The 16,828-nt window shown below is 28.1% G+C and overlaps 1 protein-coding gene across 1 annotated transcript; it reads right to left on the minus strand.

Moving 5' to 3' along the window:
- Positions 1-1,425: 1,425 nt before the first annotated feature.
- LOC129286458 (receptor-like protein 35) lies at positions 1,426-16,620 on the minus strand. The gene is made up of 2 exons (XM_054922418.1): positions 16,581-16,620; positions 1,426-1,955 (listed from the first exon to the last, which is right to left on the minus strand). The coding sequence occupies exons 1-2, from the start codon at positions 16,618-16,620 to the stop codon at positions 1,426-1,428; spliced, it is 570 nt and encodes a 189-aa protein (XP_054778393.1).
- Positions 16,621-16,828: the final 208 nt, after the last annotated feature.

Consider the following 16,828-nt stretch of genomic DNA (forward strand, 5'->3'; position numbering starts at 1 on the left):
TTTTGAATGTCAATATTTGAATTCACGTATTTTGTTTTGAAAGTAAGGTTAGTTGCTCCACGTAGTCTATAGCTAGGTTTCTATTTTGATATATATTGTCTGCTGACTGGAAGAAGCTAAGCTCCTGATTGATATTATATTTTATGCAAAATTATTGTGCTGTAGAATTTTCGGGAGATCCTATTTACAGGGAGGTTCTATCAAAATTTTTACAAAAGTATTGAAACTTTTATTATAATAGTTTTTTTTCAAGTATGCTATAATTTTCAATACAAAATTCAATTATGGATTAAAAATGAAAAGATTTCACAATTTAATGCTTAAGGAATGTATAATATGGTTCACATCTTATGCTGGTCACCCTCTATTTTTGAGGCGTGACAATGAAGATACTCCAAACAGTTGCCATATCAATCATTATGTTCAACCTTTGCAAGGTATTTAAATAATACTTATGAGAGTATAACCATTTGTTCAGACTCCCATTTTCCATGAATTCCATTATTAGTGATTTGAAATGATCATTTGAGCACAACTAATGACCTTAATGAGATTGTGATGGCGTAAATTGCACATGGCAGCACATTCAATATCAAAGCTTCTTAATGCTTCTTCTATTTCTAACTTAAATACTTTGATAGCAACTATTTTTGAGTCTAGAAGAGTTGCTTTGTCTACTAATCCAAAATTTCCAGAGCCCAGAAGATTACTCTCATCAAATCCATTTGTTCCTTGCCAAAGCTCATAATATGATATCTTAGTTGGTGTGTCAAAATTTATTGATTCCCTATTGGTTGAATCACCAACATGATCTCTCTTACACTTTAAAAAGACAATGCCTGAAACAACCAAAATGACAGCCATGCATATGATAGGCAATGAGCACTTTATCAATAGCTTCAATTTATTTGACATGTGCTTGTGTTCTTTCCTACATGGGTGAACTTGTAATTGTGACTTCCCACAAAGATCATTATTCATCATAAAAGATTCAGCAGTGAAATTTTAAAAAGGCCCCCCACTTGGAATTTCTCCATGCAATAAATTATAAGAAACATTAATGTGTTGAAGATGGATTAACAACTCTAAGGATTTTGGAATCACACCAGACAAATAATTATGGGAAAGATCCAAAGATTCCATGCTTATCATGCCACCAAGCGATTTAGGAATATTCTCATGCAATTTGTTTTGGACCAAAGATCAGGCTTGCAAAGTTTGCAGGCTACCCATAGTTGTAAGGATGCTTCCTGAAATTTGATTTTTTGACAAGTTCAATAGTATAATTGTTCCCAAGTTTGATACCTTTGGTGAAATTAGTCCACTCAATGCATTAGAGGATATGTCTAAGACCAAGATATCTTTAAGACTCCAAAGAGAAGAGGGTATATGAGAAATCAATTTGTCAGAGCTAAAATTCAACTTCTATAGAGAAGTATTCCCGAAGCATCTTGGAACCGCTCCTGAAAACATGTTGTTGGCAAGATACAACTCACTTAGACTTTTGAGTTGACAAAGTTCATTTATGATGGACCCATGCAATCTATTGTTGTTGAGGTTTAAACGTTGAAGGCCATGAAATCTGTTAACTGTATCAGGAATCAACCCACTCAAATCATTCCCATCCAAATCTAATTCCATCAAGTTTGTTAAATTTCCAAGTATGTTGGGTATAGCTCCGCTAAATTTGTTTGATGATAAATCTAACTTGATGAGCTTAGATGCATTTGATATGCTGTTTGGAATTTGTCCACTCAGTTCATTCTCCTCCAGTAATAATTGCTTCAAGTTGGGAAGGCCAATTCCTAAATATGATGGGAGAAGGCCAGAGAGAAAATTATTACCAAGGTGCAAAATTGTCAATGTTGAAATGTTGAATATATTGGAAGAAATTGCTCCTTTCAAATGATTATTGCCAATGTCCAAGATATTAAGGTTATTAAGTTCACCTATACCTTCATGTACAAAGCCCGTACACCAAAAAAAAATTAATGGAAATCATTCTTTTATATAGATCAGATAAGAATGTGTGTGTGTGTGTGTATTTCTTTTATTAGTTTTAAATTATTTCTGAAATTTTTAAAATAAAAATATTAGGGTAATCATGAACTACTCTTTATATTGTAATTGTTGAATAATTATTTAATAGAAAATAAATAAATTTACACAATACAAAGAAACAATTTAAAAAGAAAATTAAACCGGGAAATGATGTATTCTTTCATAACGGGGAGAGGAAAATTAGAGTTAAAGTTGATGGGAGGGCGATAAAAATCTGTGCGTGTACAGATATATAAAATAAATGGCCACATTAATGCTGTGATTGGCAAGAAGAGAGAAAAATGATGGGGCAAGAAAAAAGAATGAGAGAAAAACTATATTTTCTCTTTCTCAGCTTTGAAATTAATGAATTTTCAAAATACAAAAATTGAAATAGAAGTTAAATGGATAAAGAATATATGTATTCTCCAATAAAGGCGAGAGGAAGAAAATATAAAATCAAAGTTATTAGGAGAAAGATAAAACATTTAGGCCCATATAATGATAGGTTTGAACTAGCTATATACAAAGCCTCTTCATATGAATGAAAAGTTGAAAAACAAAATCCCATTTTCGATTCACTCCATTTCAGAAAAATATTTTTTTAAAAAAAGAAAACATAATATAACTATATACCTATCTATAAATGATCAGTTACCATCTAAACATGATTCTTTTAAAGACGTGCTACTTATTGAATTTAGAATTCTTCTCCTTAATTATTACCAAAAAAAAAGCATCCTTTCTCATAATTGATTATAACTAATTAATGCAAAAGATTTCAAGCAAAGAGAGTTGATAGCATATTTCTTTTGGAAACTTCAATAAAGTAATTTTTTTATGTTGAAATTTTTGAATAATTATTTAATAGGGAATTAATAAATTTGTGAAATAAGAAAATAAAATTTCCAAAAAAATTAAAAAATAAAATTAAACAGGGAAATGATGTAGTCTAAGGGGAGATTAAAAAAATAGGGTTGAGGTTAATAGGAGAGCAATAAAACTTTCAAACATTTAAATGAATAGGGGAGGGAGGGGATATTCTTATAAATTTTAATAGAGAGAATATATAAATTAAAAAAGTAGGGATATTTTCACCTAACTTTCCTTTTTTTTTAAATTAAACCCATTAGAATCTCCCCTTTCCTCTTCTTCATTTTACCTACAAATTATATACTATTTAAATAATTTTTTGTTTATTTTATTTGGAAGATATAAATAAAAGAGTAAGCAAAAATAATTAAAATATTTTAATCCCACTTCTCTATTTTTTTAAAATTAAACTCATTACAATCAAACATTAGTGTGGCCACATTATATCTGATGTGGAGCTTTTTGATTGATCAAATTAGTATAAATGATGGGGTAGTCCCATCGGTTCATGATCTTATCTTTATGTTATTATGGGATTGTAATCACAAGTTATATGCCTATATATGCGCCCTATTGTATTGATGAACAATATTAATGAACGAAATAATTAAAACATTATATCTCATTTTAATTTCGCTCTTTTAGAAAGAATGATCTAGGAAGGGGGAAAAGAGGCAATCATAGACTACCATCAATTCATGGTATGATCTTTTCTTATTTTGGGATTGTAATTCACTAGCTATATTAAGTCCCCACTACAAATACGTACTTATAATATTAATGAAACGACGAAAATCAAAATCTCATTTTAAATTTATTCTGAGACAAAATAATTAAAAGTCAAGAAAATAATAAAAAAAGATATAATAATCTCATGCTTGTAAAGAGGTTGGAATCCAAATAAATTATCAACTCTAATAAAAAGACTGAATAGTGATAGATAATAACATTTTCACAACAGTACGGACTTTAAAATTAAAAGAGAAATGAAACAGGTAATATAAACTTGCATATAATATACATATATACTATAACAAAAAACAACACATCCCTTGCTAATTTCAGAAATTTGAATATTTGTGTATTACTAATTAATCGTGTGTGGCATAATTCATTAAACAACTTTAATTTTTTGGCAAATTGTTTTTGGTATAGTTGAAGTGAGAAATTAGCAAGCATGCTTTGCTCAACGAAAAAAAAAAGAAAAGGTTCCACATCATATACAGCGAGTTCACATGTTTTGGGTGGGTGTGGGTGTGTGTGTGTGTGTGTGTGTGTGTGTGTTTTGGATACTTGTTTTAATTTCCAATTAAATAATTGTTCAAAAATTATTGTATGAAAAACGCGCTTCAATTTGAATAGTATTATTTAATTTCGATTGAACGTATAGAACAGTTCCTTTTTAAACCTGAATGCATTAAAATGAAGCAATCTAATTATATGTCTGACTGTTGAAAATATCTCATATTCTGGATCATTAGTCTATGCTCATATATAGTTGAACTAGCGTTTTTTGAGTTGGCTTTAAACTTGTTATTTAATTGCTATATTATAATTTGCAATTAATTTTTATACGTGCTTAAATAATTTTTGTTTATTTGATTTTTCAATTGATATGTTGTAATTTTAAGAAAAATATCAAATACAATTTAATTAAATAATAGAGAGTTGTTATAATTTATATATATATATATATAAAATAAAAAAACTCCAAGCTTGTATGTCTTTTAATGTTACAATTTGTATTAGACTTATCCTATCATACAAATATGATTAAGTTTGGTGTGTTTAAGAACAAGTCAAAAACTTACGTTAAAAATAAAAAATAATTTTAAATCATACCCGTTTTAACCCCAGAAGTTTTATTGAATTTGCAAGATAAAAATTTTAAAAATAAGTTAAACCGATTAACAATGTGCTAAGGGGAGAAAAAAATGTAAGATTAAAGTTCCTAGGACACAAAATCTAAAAATAAAGGTAATGGCATTTTAGATTTACTCCCTTTCAAAAAAAGAAAATATTGACAAAATGGAAACATAAATATAAATACATTGTACGTACCTGTAAATAAGTTACCATCCAAATACAATTCCTTTAAAGATGTGCAATTACTTATTGATTTTGGAATGCTTCCCTCTAATTGGTTACCATCAACATCAAAGATTTTGAATAAAGGGAGTTGATGGCACAGTTCTTTTGATAAATTACCATTTAAATAAATCGTGCCAGCTCAACCTCTCTCAAAGAAGACATGTTCCAAATAAATGAAGGAATTCCACCTAAACAAAGTACAAAATGTTTGTTTGTTGTTAGTACCCATGAGACTAGCAATTCCCAAAGTGATATAAATAATGCATAGAAATTTGATAATTAGAGGTTTAACATTAATAGAAAAATATACAATAACCTTTTTTGGAAACTCCCTCACGTAAAAATTAAATGGATTTTTGTAAGATCCATGTGTGCAACAACCTTTCTTGACATAAAAGTTGAAAGCTAGTGGTTAAGAAAAATGGATTGCATTAAACGTATGAATTGTACTATAAGTTTTACTCTTAAAGTGGTTTCAGTTAAAAATTTTTCTCACAAAATGAAATAAGCATAATAATAAATGAAAAGTTTGTTAAAGAATATAAGTAAAGGATGGGTAGATTGATCATACTTGTAAAGGAGTTGTACCGTAGATCTAATATTTCTAGCAACGTCTCATTGCCAGCTAGTATTGGAAGATTACCATTCAAATTGTTTTTTGCTAAAGACATAGTTCTTAGAGTATAAATGTTAAAGAGAGACAATGGAATTTCACCTGTTACAATTTAAAACTGTAACGACTAAAATTACATTAAAGTAAGATATAATAGTTACAAGACTGATTAATCATTTAACACTAAATTGATCTTGGAGAGAATAAAAACAAGACAATGATAGAATGAAACAAGAAAGCTATATGGAGTTATATTAATTAATGGGCATTTTTAAGGAGTCAAAAATGGTGACAAATTAATTCAAATTAAGTCCCAACAAATTTTAAAGTGAGAAATTTTAGGAATATGCAAGTTTAACTCTTAATTTTACAATTTCGTTATGATGAATTTATACATTGTATTTCAATTTTTAACGGGGAAAATAAATATCTTATTTTCTTTGCGTTTTCACTATGACTCTGATATTTTTTCCTCATCTCTTGTTGATTAAAAAAAAATAAACCCATCATTTCTAATTTTCCATTTTTGTTTCTAATCTCAGTTCATTTCTCTTTTTCACTTCAAATTTTTTAAACTATCCAGACAAAAGATTTTTAATACATGATTTTAAATGTGATAGTTGAGCTACAAGATTTCAAGTCCAAACATATCAATCCAGATGTTACATAAATTTATTTTTCTAAATTTAATATTATGTGTAATAGCATTTTGTTTGAATTATCAATGTGTTTATTAAGTTTTTAGATTGAAAAATGAAAAAAAAAATTAGGGTTCAGGCTTTTCAATCCAGACATATCATAAAGTGCCACATATATGTTCGCCAAGGCCGTTCTACTCTGAACGGTTATGAAACCTCAGAACGTATATTTTTGTTGGCTTTTTAATTAACTTAATTTAGATTTTGAGGTCATCAAGATATTTTTTGTGGTAAATAAATGGACATTAATTAAATTTAGATATACCGTGCCCTTCATTTTCATTGGATTATTTCATCTTCTTGTCAATATTGTTTATCCCTTAATTCACAATTCTGTTCACAATTTTTGACAAACAAAAAAACCTGAGTGAAATTTTAGAGATGATATGTTTTTCTTCCCCCAAACTATAAAATATTAAATAATTAATAGCAAAATACTATGGTAAGCAATCATTTTATGGAAGAAAAAAAGATATAATTAAAAAAGCTGCTATTAATTAATAATTTTAGTTGTTATCACCTGTTACTTTTGCAGTGTTACTTTCATAGTAGAAACCAGTAATTACAAAAGAGTCAAGAAATAGCAGCTATTTTAATTACAGTTTTACTTTCACAGTGTTACTTTCATAGTAAAAACCAGTAACATATCATTGGCACAACTCAATCATTTTAACGAGTCTGTCACACGTGTTAGTTGAACTTGGTTTTCTCTTGTTCACATTAACCCAGCAACACGGTTTTGATCTTCCAATTCCAGGGCAATGCGTTGGAAGTCCCGTTCATGTGATTCTGAGGATACAGACATACATGTGTGTGTGCATATAGAGAGAGAGAGATGTTAAATTAGATGGGCTAGTCGGGAATGCCAACTTAGAAGGATTTTTGTATTAATTTGGGACTTTTAAAGAAGAAGATTTGGATTTAGCATTAAGAAATTGGGTTTGGATCGCTTGTGAGAGAACATCTCCTTAAATGGTACTCAAATTTTTGAGGGATTGATCTCAAAGTTGTCAGCTGTAAGGGTGCCTTGGATGACATCAAAAAAATTGGGTTTGGATTTATAAGAATTTAAATTTGAATCAAATCTCCTATTTGAATATATAAAAGTCTATGGACTTGGATTTGATCCACATACAAATCCAAATCTATATTTTATTATAACTTCATTGTAATTTCAAATTCCTTTTACACTTTAGTTATTTGAAAATCTAGACACTTCAACTCTCTCATTCACATCATGTTTTCACTATTGCACCCCTGTTACTCATCTCTTGTTCTCATCTCTCATCAATCAAAGAATAGAGGTAAGCTCTTTGTTCCCATTTTTTTTTGTTTTTTATTCGAACTTCAGCTCATCTAAATGTTTTATACTATCCAAAACCTAATTTTAAATACACAGATTTTAAATATAAGATTGTAAATCTAAAATCTAATTCTGAATCCATTAATATAAATGCTACCTATCTGAACTAATTCTTTTCATGTGAAATAATTTTTCATCATAGAATGGTATATAATTTTTGTTAAAAAATAAACTGTTTATCCATTCGTTAGCCCTTAATTCCTTCTGGTGAACAGTCACTAATTTAAATGAGATGCTTTTTTTTTTCCCCGAATAATTTCAACGTGAGGTTAATTGGTACACTTTTACCTCATTAGTGAAAACACTGGCTTATTATACAAGTTTGATTATCACCTTTATTGAGTATAATGACTTAAAACTAACAAATTATTAAGTCATAAATGAAAAAAATAATTAATTTAGAGATGAAAAGTAAAGCTTAAAACGCTTTAAATAATTATGAAGCATACAAAATTAATTGTGAACAATAATAATGGTACATATGACTCGTTTTAATTATGAAATTCCTTTTTTTTCCTTTTAAGAAAAAGGACTCATCCATTCTCAAAAGTAGGCATATTGTGTTCTTGACTTTTCTAAGATTAAAAGTTATCTCCTAAAAGGAGCTGATGCAATGAAAGAGAAAGAAAATTATGTTAGCAATGAGAAAAATTTTTATCACTAAAAGTAATCCATACATATATCACATTTAGAATCATATTTTCCGTATCACTATATTCTATAGGCAATAGAATAACCCTAAAAATTAGTAAGAGGCTTTGTCACTTTTGAAATATAATTTCACTTCTTGGATCACATTTTCATTTTCACTGCATTATTTTATTTATGGTTAGTCTTGTAGGACATAGAAAATGCTCCCAAAAGAATGCCAATGAGAAGAAGCTTGTATGGATATGTTGTACCTTTCACCAACAAATTTAAGAGAAAAAAAAAATCTTCAGTTTTAGTATGATTGGATGTATTATATCTTTCTATCACCCATTTGTTAATATATGGCATGCTAGACTTGTGAATATACTTCAAGTCACACTTCATTTCATAAGAAACTTCTTGTACATGTATCTTTTAATGACTATTTTATTTTGGTAATTTGTCTTGGTTCAAAGAAAAATACCACTTAGTTATGTTAAAAATACATGTAAATAATAAATTTTTTATAAATTATATAATATATATATATATATATATTGATGATGCATATTAGCAGAGCCTTTTGAAAGAAGAAATAAGACACACACCCATACACAAAAAGATAACAGTGAACTAAAGCACTTCATAATTAACATGGAAAAATTAAAAGCAACGCTGTGCGTAATTGATGAGTCTAAAAGCAGAAGAGTTGCATAATATTAATGTTATTTAAGAAATTCACCATTGTTTGAATATTAAATAGTAATTGGAAAAGAAGTTAAAAACATGCACTTTTACAGTAATTGGAACTTTGTATATTCATTAAACTGTAAAAGTATGAATACAAGCTTTTCAAGTAGCTGACGTAAGAAAACACGCAAAGGAAAGTGAAGAATGAATGAACAAATCCAATCTACAAGGTAACAAGAAGCAAGTACGATACTGTTGCAATCCACAAGTACGCAGGTCGTGAAAAGTAATATAGTGAGAGTAAAGTATTGGTCTTATAAAGATTTGTATGAAAACAATGATTAAATAAAACATTAAGTGATTCAATTAAGTTGAGCCAAAACATAATTAGATGAAGATGATTTTGCAAAATAAATTAACACTATAAAAAAAAGCAATTGATACAAACTTTAAAGCACAAATTGAGATTTAAGATTATTTTTCCTTCTTATATCTCATAACACTGAAATTACCTTTGATAAATGTTTTTAATAAAAATAATTACTAAACTATTTTTTTTAAAAAAAATTGATTCTTTAAAGTCTATTCTCTTTTATTTGATTATTCAACCCATAAAATCCTATAACCGTGATCTTTCTCTCTGAGACTTAATTTATTGACAAATAAAAGCTCCGACTTCAATTGACAAAAGATGAAAACAATTTGAAAAAGGGCCTATATCATGGTTAAACAAATCATACATTGACTCACAAGTTGCGTATTGTGAATCAACACATTGAGTTGTCAATAAAGGCTAGCCTAGCCCTTACAAGCCTAGCCAAAAGGCTTAATTTCACAAGCTGTATCCTGAAAGAGGAAAATTGGTCAGGTTAAAATATTCTAGAAGTTTTGCGGAATGAGCCAATGAGTACTGATGGAGTGATCCAAAACTATCAAGAAGACACTAAAGTCTTCTAAAATACACTAGCATGGTTTGAAAAAACCTAGATATTTTTAGAATAGTATGGAGAGTACAAGATGTATCTAGCTTGTTTAAGAATATCTCTCTATTGTATATTCTATATTTCTCCTTGTAAATATCTAGATAGTTCTATAGAATAATCTAGAGATCAATGTAAACTATAGGATTGGATTGATCTTTATCATCCATTAAGGAGGTGGGAACTCTCTAGAAAAGAAGGGGAAGGCCTATAAATAACTTCTCTCATCCCTCATTTGCAATGAATCAAGCAATTCCAGCAAAGTTCTAAGCTTTTATGTCCTTTCATCTAAGCTCTCTTCTCTCTCTAGTATTCACAATGTGTTAGCAACTATCGGTCTTGGTTATGTGGACTTTTGGGAGAATCACATTCAAGGATCACTCAATAAACTTTATTGTAGATAAAGACTAATAACAAGTCACATTCAAAAAAATAGTAAGTCCATGTTCTCACTTTAACAATAGTATATTCTGCATTGATCTTTTTGTTTGTAACTAAGTTTCTTGAATGATCTTTAGATGTAATTTCCTACATTTTTTTTATATGCATGCATGGTTCATGTGTTGATGGGTTAGGCATGTGATAGCAGTAGCAAGGGTCTCTATGGTTGTCCAAAGCTTGTGGTTCAGCTAAAAAGCAAGCAGAAAACAATGCAAGATAAATAAATTGATTGGACAGCCAGATTATATTGAGATAAATAAATATGGCCTTTTTTGAAGTTTGGTCCTTATGAAAAAAACTGAGTTAGGCAACCCATGATCTAGTCTAGTCTTGGTATAACCCAAAGCTGAATAGGACTAGATTAGTTAGAGCTGTTAATTAGGGCCGAGCCCGTCGGGCCAGCCCTTTTAAGCCCGAAAATAACTAGGGCTGGGCTGCTATTTTGGAAGGAAAAATGACAATTCGGGCTTAAAAGGGCCAGCCCTTTTAAGCCCTTTTATAATTTTTTAAAAAAATTATAATATAAAAAATAAAAAATTAAATATATAACTCAAAGAAATGAACATATTAAATACACTCATCTATCCCTCTTTTATTTATTAAGATTTAGCTGATAATATTAGCTAAGTTTAATTTTTATTGGTATTCACTTTGATGTTGCTATTTAATATTAACCTAAATGTTTTAGTTTTTTTTATTGTTGTGGTGTAAAATTAAATTTATTTTCTTAAACTTAATTTTATGTATAATAACTTTTTTTTATAATTATAAATATATTTTTTATAACTTTAAATTGAAAAAATAATTTTAAAAAATAGGGCCGAGGCCCTAAGGCCGGCCTTTTAGCCCTAAGGGCTAGGGTCGGGCTTTATAAAATAAAACCTTGACATACAATCGGGCTTATTAGGGCCAGCCCGTTTAGGCCCTGGCCCTTCAAGGGCCGGCTCTTTAGGGCCAGGCTGGTCCTAATTAACAGCTCTAAGATTAGTCCAGTAGGACTAGGAGACTAGTTCCGATCTTATCCAATATCTCACTTTCTTTATTTTTTCCTTTTTCATCTATGAGAGGAGTAATTTATTTCAACATAATAAACTCAACTAACATAATAAAATTACTTATAATCATATAAAATTTATCCCAACAATAACAATTATAAGTCCATAACAATCTCCAAAAACAATAAAAAGTATTTTAGTTACAACACAAATGATTTAAATTAAACAATTTTCAACAGGTTTAAAGTCCTACGCTAAGTTAATAATAAAGTACCATTAAAGAAGAAGAGTGAGGCTAGTAAATGCTGAAATTTTTTTTAATATTCATGAATTTACAAGTATACAACACAAAAAATTACTATTATTATTATAAATTAACTTATTGTGATAATAATTAAAAAATTAATTATAATTATATTAAATAAATTTATATGACTAGACTAGACTAAGTAGTCTAGATAGTGGGTTTCTTATTTAGTCTAACTCCAAAAAGAATTTGATTTTTTTGATATAGAGAGATCAATTTTTATTTAGATCAAATTGAGTCAGGTTTTTCTTGAGTTGGATCTTATTAAATTGGATAAAAAAAAACTTTTACACAGCCCTACATGAAATAAATGGTCTTGATGCTAGGCTTTTTATGACAACTGTGCGTTGTAATTAATGAGTAAATGTTGACACGTTTTCCTTCCCGATGCTCATCTCTTGCACTATGTTTATATTTGTGGGGCCAGGGACTTTTTTAGCTCGTTCAGAATAATGAAAGAGTGAGAGTTTGCTTTTTCACTGTCCACTCCACCTTATCTTTTGTAACATATCGCTCTATGAAACCATGTTTCACATAATGGAAAATGACTAGTGTCGAAAATAAAAATTAAGCTTTAAAAATTAAGTTTGGAGATCTAATTTAAATAAAAATTCAGGTTTTAGAAATTAATTCTTTTTAAAATAATTGGCTTTAAGGGCCTGGCCTTAATAAATTCTATGAAAAAGGGCTCGAGTCTGGGCAGCCCTTCAAATCCTGATAAGTTAAATTATCTTATACACACACACATGCATACATATATTTGACTAATAATGATATAATTTGATTAATATTTATTGTAAGAAGTTGCAAAGATAATTGATATTAAATCTCCACTTCCATCTTCAACAACTAGACCTATATTTGAGGATCTAATATTTTATATTTAGATAATGATGAGGAGAATTTAGATTTACATTAATAAAGATTTTAATTTTTATTTTAAATTTAAATTTTAAATCTTTAACTAATTTTATGTTAAAATTTATTTGAGATTTTAATTTATTTTATGTTGAATTTTAAAATATTTTATTTAAATTAAAATATTATTTTTTTGAAGAAAGAGGACTTAAGAACCAAATCCTGAGCCTCATAAATAAAGATCGAGTCTTAAAATTTAATTAAATTTTAGATAAATAAGTTTTAAAACTTGAGCTCTTAAAAGGCCGAATTCATGAGGACCTAGCCTGCCTTAATTCCTGTCTCTAGAAATGACAGATCTCTCATAGCGTCTGATTTCATTGCCTCTGCAACTTCCTGGAAGTTACACCTATTACACGCCACACAAATATGTGTCTTTAACTGCATCCTACTTTTTGGCTTAGAGAGGAGCAGGATGGGGTAAAAATCACCTCTTTCATGTGTCTATTCGGTAATCTTTTTGTTTAATAGTATTACGTTTATTCTAAAAATAAAAAATAATTTTAAAGTAAAAAAATTGAAGTTTATTTTAAAAACTGAAACAAAAAAATTAACAATTCGGATAAATACATAAATGTTATTTTTTTCATTTTTTTAGATTTGGCAATAAAACTTCTATGTTTTTGTCCACTAGTTGTTTACTTGGCCAAAAAAAACTTTCCCTTTTCTTGACAGAACATTCTCACCCAAACTTTAAACGAAGAGCCTTCCTTTTTCTTTCTTGTTTTTTGTTTTTTGGGCCAGAGAGGTCTTCGTTTTTCTACTTTTGGTATTTTGTGTAAAAAAATATATTATTAATTACAAAGAAAAGAGAGAGGCTTTTTTTTTTTATGGTTTTTTGTTTTTACTTGAAAAAGTTGATGGCTAAATAATACAGGCATGCGGCAGCCATGTGATATCCTTATCTTACATTTCGTTGCTGGCTAGGATGGGATCTCCTTCAATCCTCTCCAAACCCATTATATTCACATATAATAAAACTAGATTTTTTTATTATTAATCAACTTTTTTGTTGAAAACTATTATGTTCTAAACACAAAGCACTAATACTTTTTCTCATAAAAATTTAAATTTTGGTTCACCATGTCTTGAAGGACTGATCCATTTTATTCAATCCAATTTCTATTGATAGTATAAAAGTAGATTATGGCTTCAAAATTTCATAGAAAGAATCACAATTAGGTTAAAAGAATAAATTAATGAAAATTATATTATTGATTTTTGAAAAAACTGATTTGTAGATGTAGATTTAAAAAGGTAAATTAATAAGTCTTAATTGTAAAAATCAATTTAAATTATAAATGTAACGCTCAACCTATAATTTTCTAAGGGCATGTTTGTTTAATATTAAAAAATAAGTAATTTCTAAGTAGTTTAGACTTTTTATAAAAAGAGATTTATTTTGTAGAGATTTTATATATGAAAAGCAGAAATTATTTATGTTTGGTTACAATAATAAAAAAATAATTATTAGTTAGCTATTTTAAATTTATGATATTTTTCTTAATTTTTATTTTTTAAAAATAGCTTATTATTATATTATTCTAAAATTTTATGATATGTTCGTATATCCCACATCTTTAAAATACTCTCTCTCACCTACTACATTAAATTATTTTCAAAATTTACTCAAAGTAGCTTTCTAAAATAATCAGAAATCTTCTTTTTTTTATTCTGATTATTTTCAGAAATTTAAAAAAATATAATAAAAATTCAAAAAATAATTTATTTTCAAAAGATAAGTGATTTCTTCATAAACTAAGCTAAAACAAATTTTTTGGGACTTAAATGTTATTTCACCAATTTTTACTTGGAAAATCAAGGATGGAATTAGAAAATTAGGTCATATTATAATTATTGGCCATTAATTTCCAGTGATAAAGAATCATAATTTTGTTAGGCTGTTAAGTGACATAATTGATTAGATGAAAAATAATTTAAATGCGAAAATCAGTATTAATCTTTAAAACAAATATCTGCACGCATGTGTACAAGGCATGTCACGCGAAGAGGGAAAATTAGAAGGACAAGAGTTCTGAACTCTTCTCTGTCACTTGCCAAACACTGCATGTCAATTCAATTGTGGAGTTATTTAACATCACTAATCTTCTCATTAACACAATCTTCCCATACACCATCACAGCCATAAATTAATTTTTGATCAAGATAAATCACATACTTGTGAAGTCAGGCATAGAACATAATAAAAAAAATTACCTGGATAGTCTGTATTTAAAATTTAAAATTTTTATTTTTTTTTTACATATTAAAATAATGATAATAAAAAAATTTAATAATTTTTTATTATCAACTGAATATTTTAGATCTAATTTAAATTATCAAAATTCAACATTAAATTTTTTCTTCTTTAATAAATTCACTATCCATATTTATACTAGATAGTTAAAATTTAAAATTTTAACTTACAGTTTTTTATAAAAATATTTTTTTAAAAAATATCAATTAAGATATTTTCTTTATTTTTAATACTAAACTTATTAAAAAAAACTTTATAAATTTTTTTAAAAATTGAATATTAAATCTAGACTTTTCATAATACATTTGAATAGTTAGTTTATAAAAATTATAAATTTTAATATTGAATTTGATTATCCAGATTAAATCTATACTATCCTAATTTATTATAAACTCTTTATTTTAAAATTTATGAATTTTATTTTATTTTATTAAAAAAATTATTTTATGAATTATAAAATAAAAATGCAAATAAAAAAGTTTTAAATATAGACTACTCCCTCTATTAAAAAATATAAAGTTTTTTTTTAGGGCTTATATGTTAAAAATGTAAGGCATTTTTAATCTTTCAAAGAGTAATCATTGTCTTTTTTTTTCAAAAGTCTCCCTATTGAATAAATTACTTTATCTTTATTTTAAGGTGAAACACTCTATTAAATAGGGGTAAATATGAAAAGATAGGGTTAATTTGAAGACAAGTAATAACTTTATTAAGGGTGAGATTTGATTAAAAATATTTTATATTTTTTTAATTGAGGGACTATCTTAATTTTAATCTGAATATTCCCCATCTCATCATGACCAGCACCAAAGACATGTATGAGAGTATTAGTAATTTGCTCCTTTTAATCTTTTCCTTTACCTGTGTTCGGCCAGGAGGCAGGTTACCATGTTAGGAACATTTCTGTTGGTGTAAATCAAATGCGACCATGTGCTTTCTTTCGGTAAATTCTCTTTTCTTCTGGCCGCATAATTTTCTTTCCAAACCTTCCCTTTTCTGACAAATATTCTTCACAAAACTTTAAAATGAATAGGTCCTCGTTTTTCTACTTTTGGAATTTCGTGGGGACTGATCATAGGAAATTAATGAGGCTCTCGAGTTTGCATGTGACTTCTAAAGTTCCACTTGGTGGGAAATAATGGCCAGAGAAAGTTCAAAACTTTAATGAATGTCTTCCTATTTTTTCTTGGTGTGCGTTGGAGTGTGTCCATATAGCAAGGTGCACAAACTTGGATCACTCTAGTGAATCTTGAACGTAGTCCAAAATATTAATTGATTAACTCATGACACTTTATTGGCAGAGAGAAAACATGACCAAAAATAATAACAGCGATCACATGTATTAATGCAGTTTTCTTTTTCACCGGTCCTTGTCTGTTTCGTTTTCCTACATGAAATTTATGTTTCTTTGTTCAAATCACTTTGTTATATCTATATATATCTACCCACACACATATACCTCATAAAAGATGTTAAATAGAGTATAAACTTCTTCACTTATTGAAATTTTCTTTTTATTGTTCTAAAATGTATTTTAACATACTTTGAATTTTGTTCAAACGAAAATATATTCATATCTTCAAAATCAAAAGGACATAGAATAATGATGAACTTTGAAACTTAATTCGGAGTAATTTTCCCAAAATCAAAAGAATAAATCAGCACCATGCTTTCTTCCACTTACACAACATCTCTGGGTGTGGAGGATTATTTCGAGGTTCCATGAGAGCGTTCAGAGCATGCTTTCTTTACAACATGAATGATAGAGATCCGCTTTATGCTGAATTGTGGGCCTGTATATGGGGCCTTAAGTAGGCTTAGGATCTTGGCTATAGGAAGATTATCTTGGAGTCTCACTCTTTGGAAGTAATTGATGCAATACATAGTAATAAACCCTATGATCACCCCAATGCTGGACTTATTGCTGAAATT

The sequence above is a fragment of the Prosopis cineraria genome, unplaced genomic scaffold, assembly GCF_029017545.1.
Source record: "Prosopis cineraria cultivar Desert tree isolate PC_DT_omini unplaced genomic scaffold, ASM2901754v1 PC11, whole genome shotgun sequence".
NCBI lineage: Eukaryota > Viridiplantae > Streptophyta > Magnoliopsida > Fabales > Fabaceae > Prosopis > Prosopis cineraria.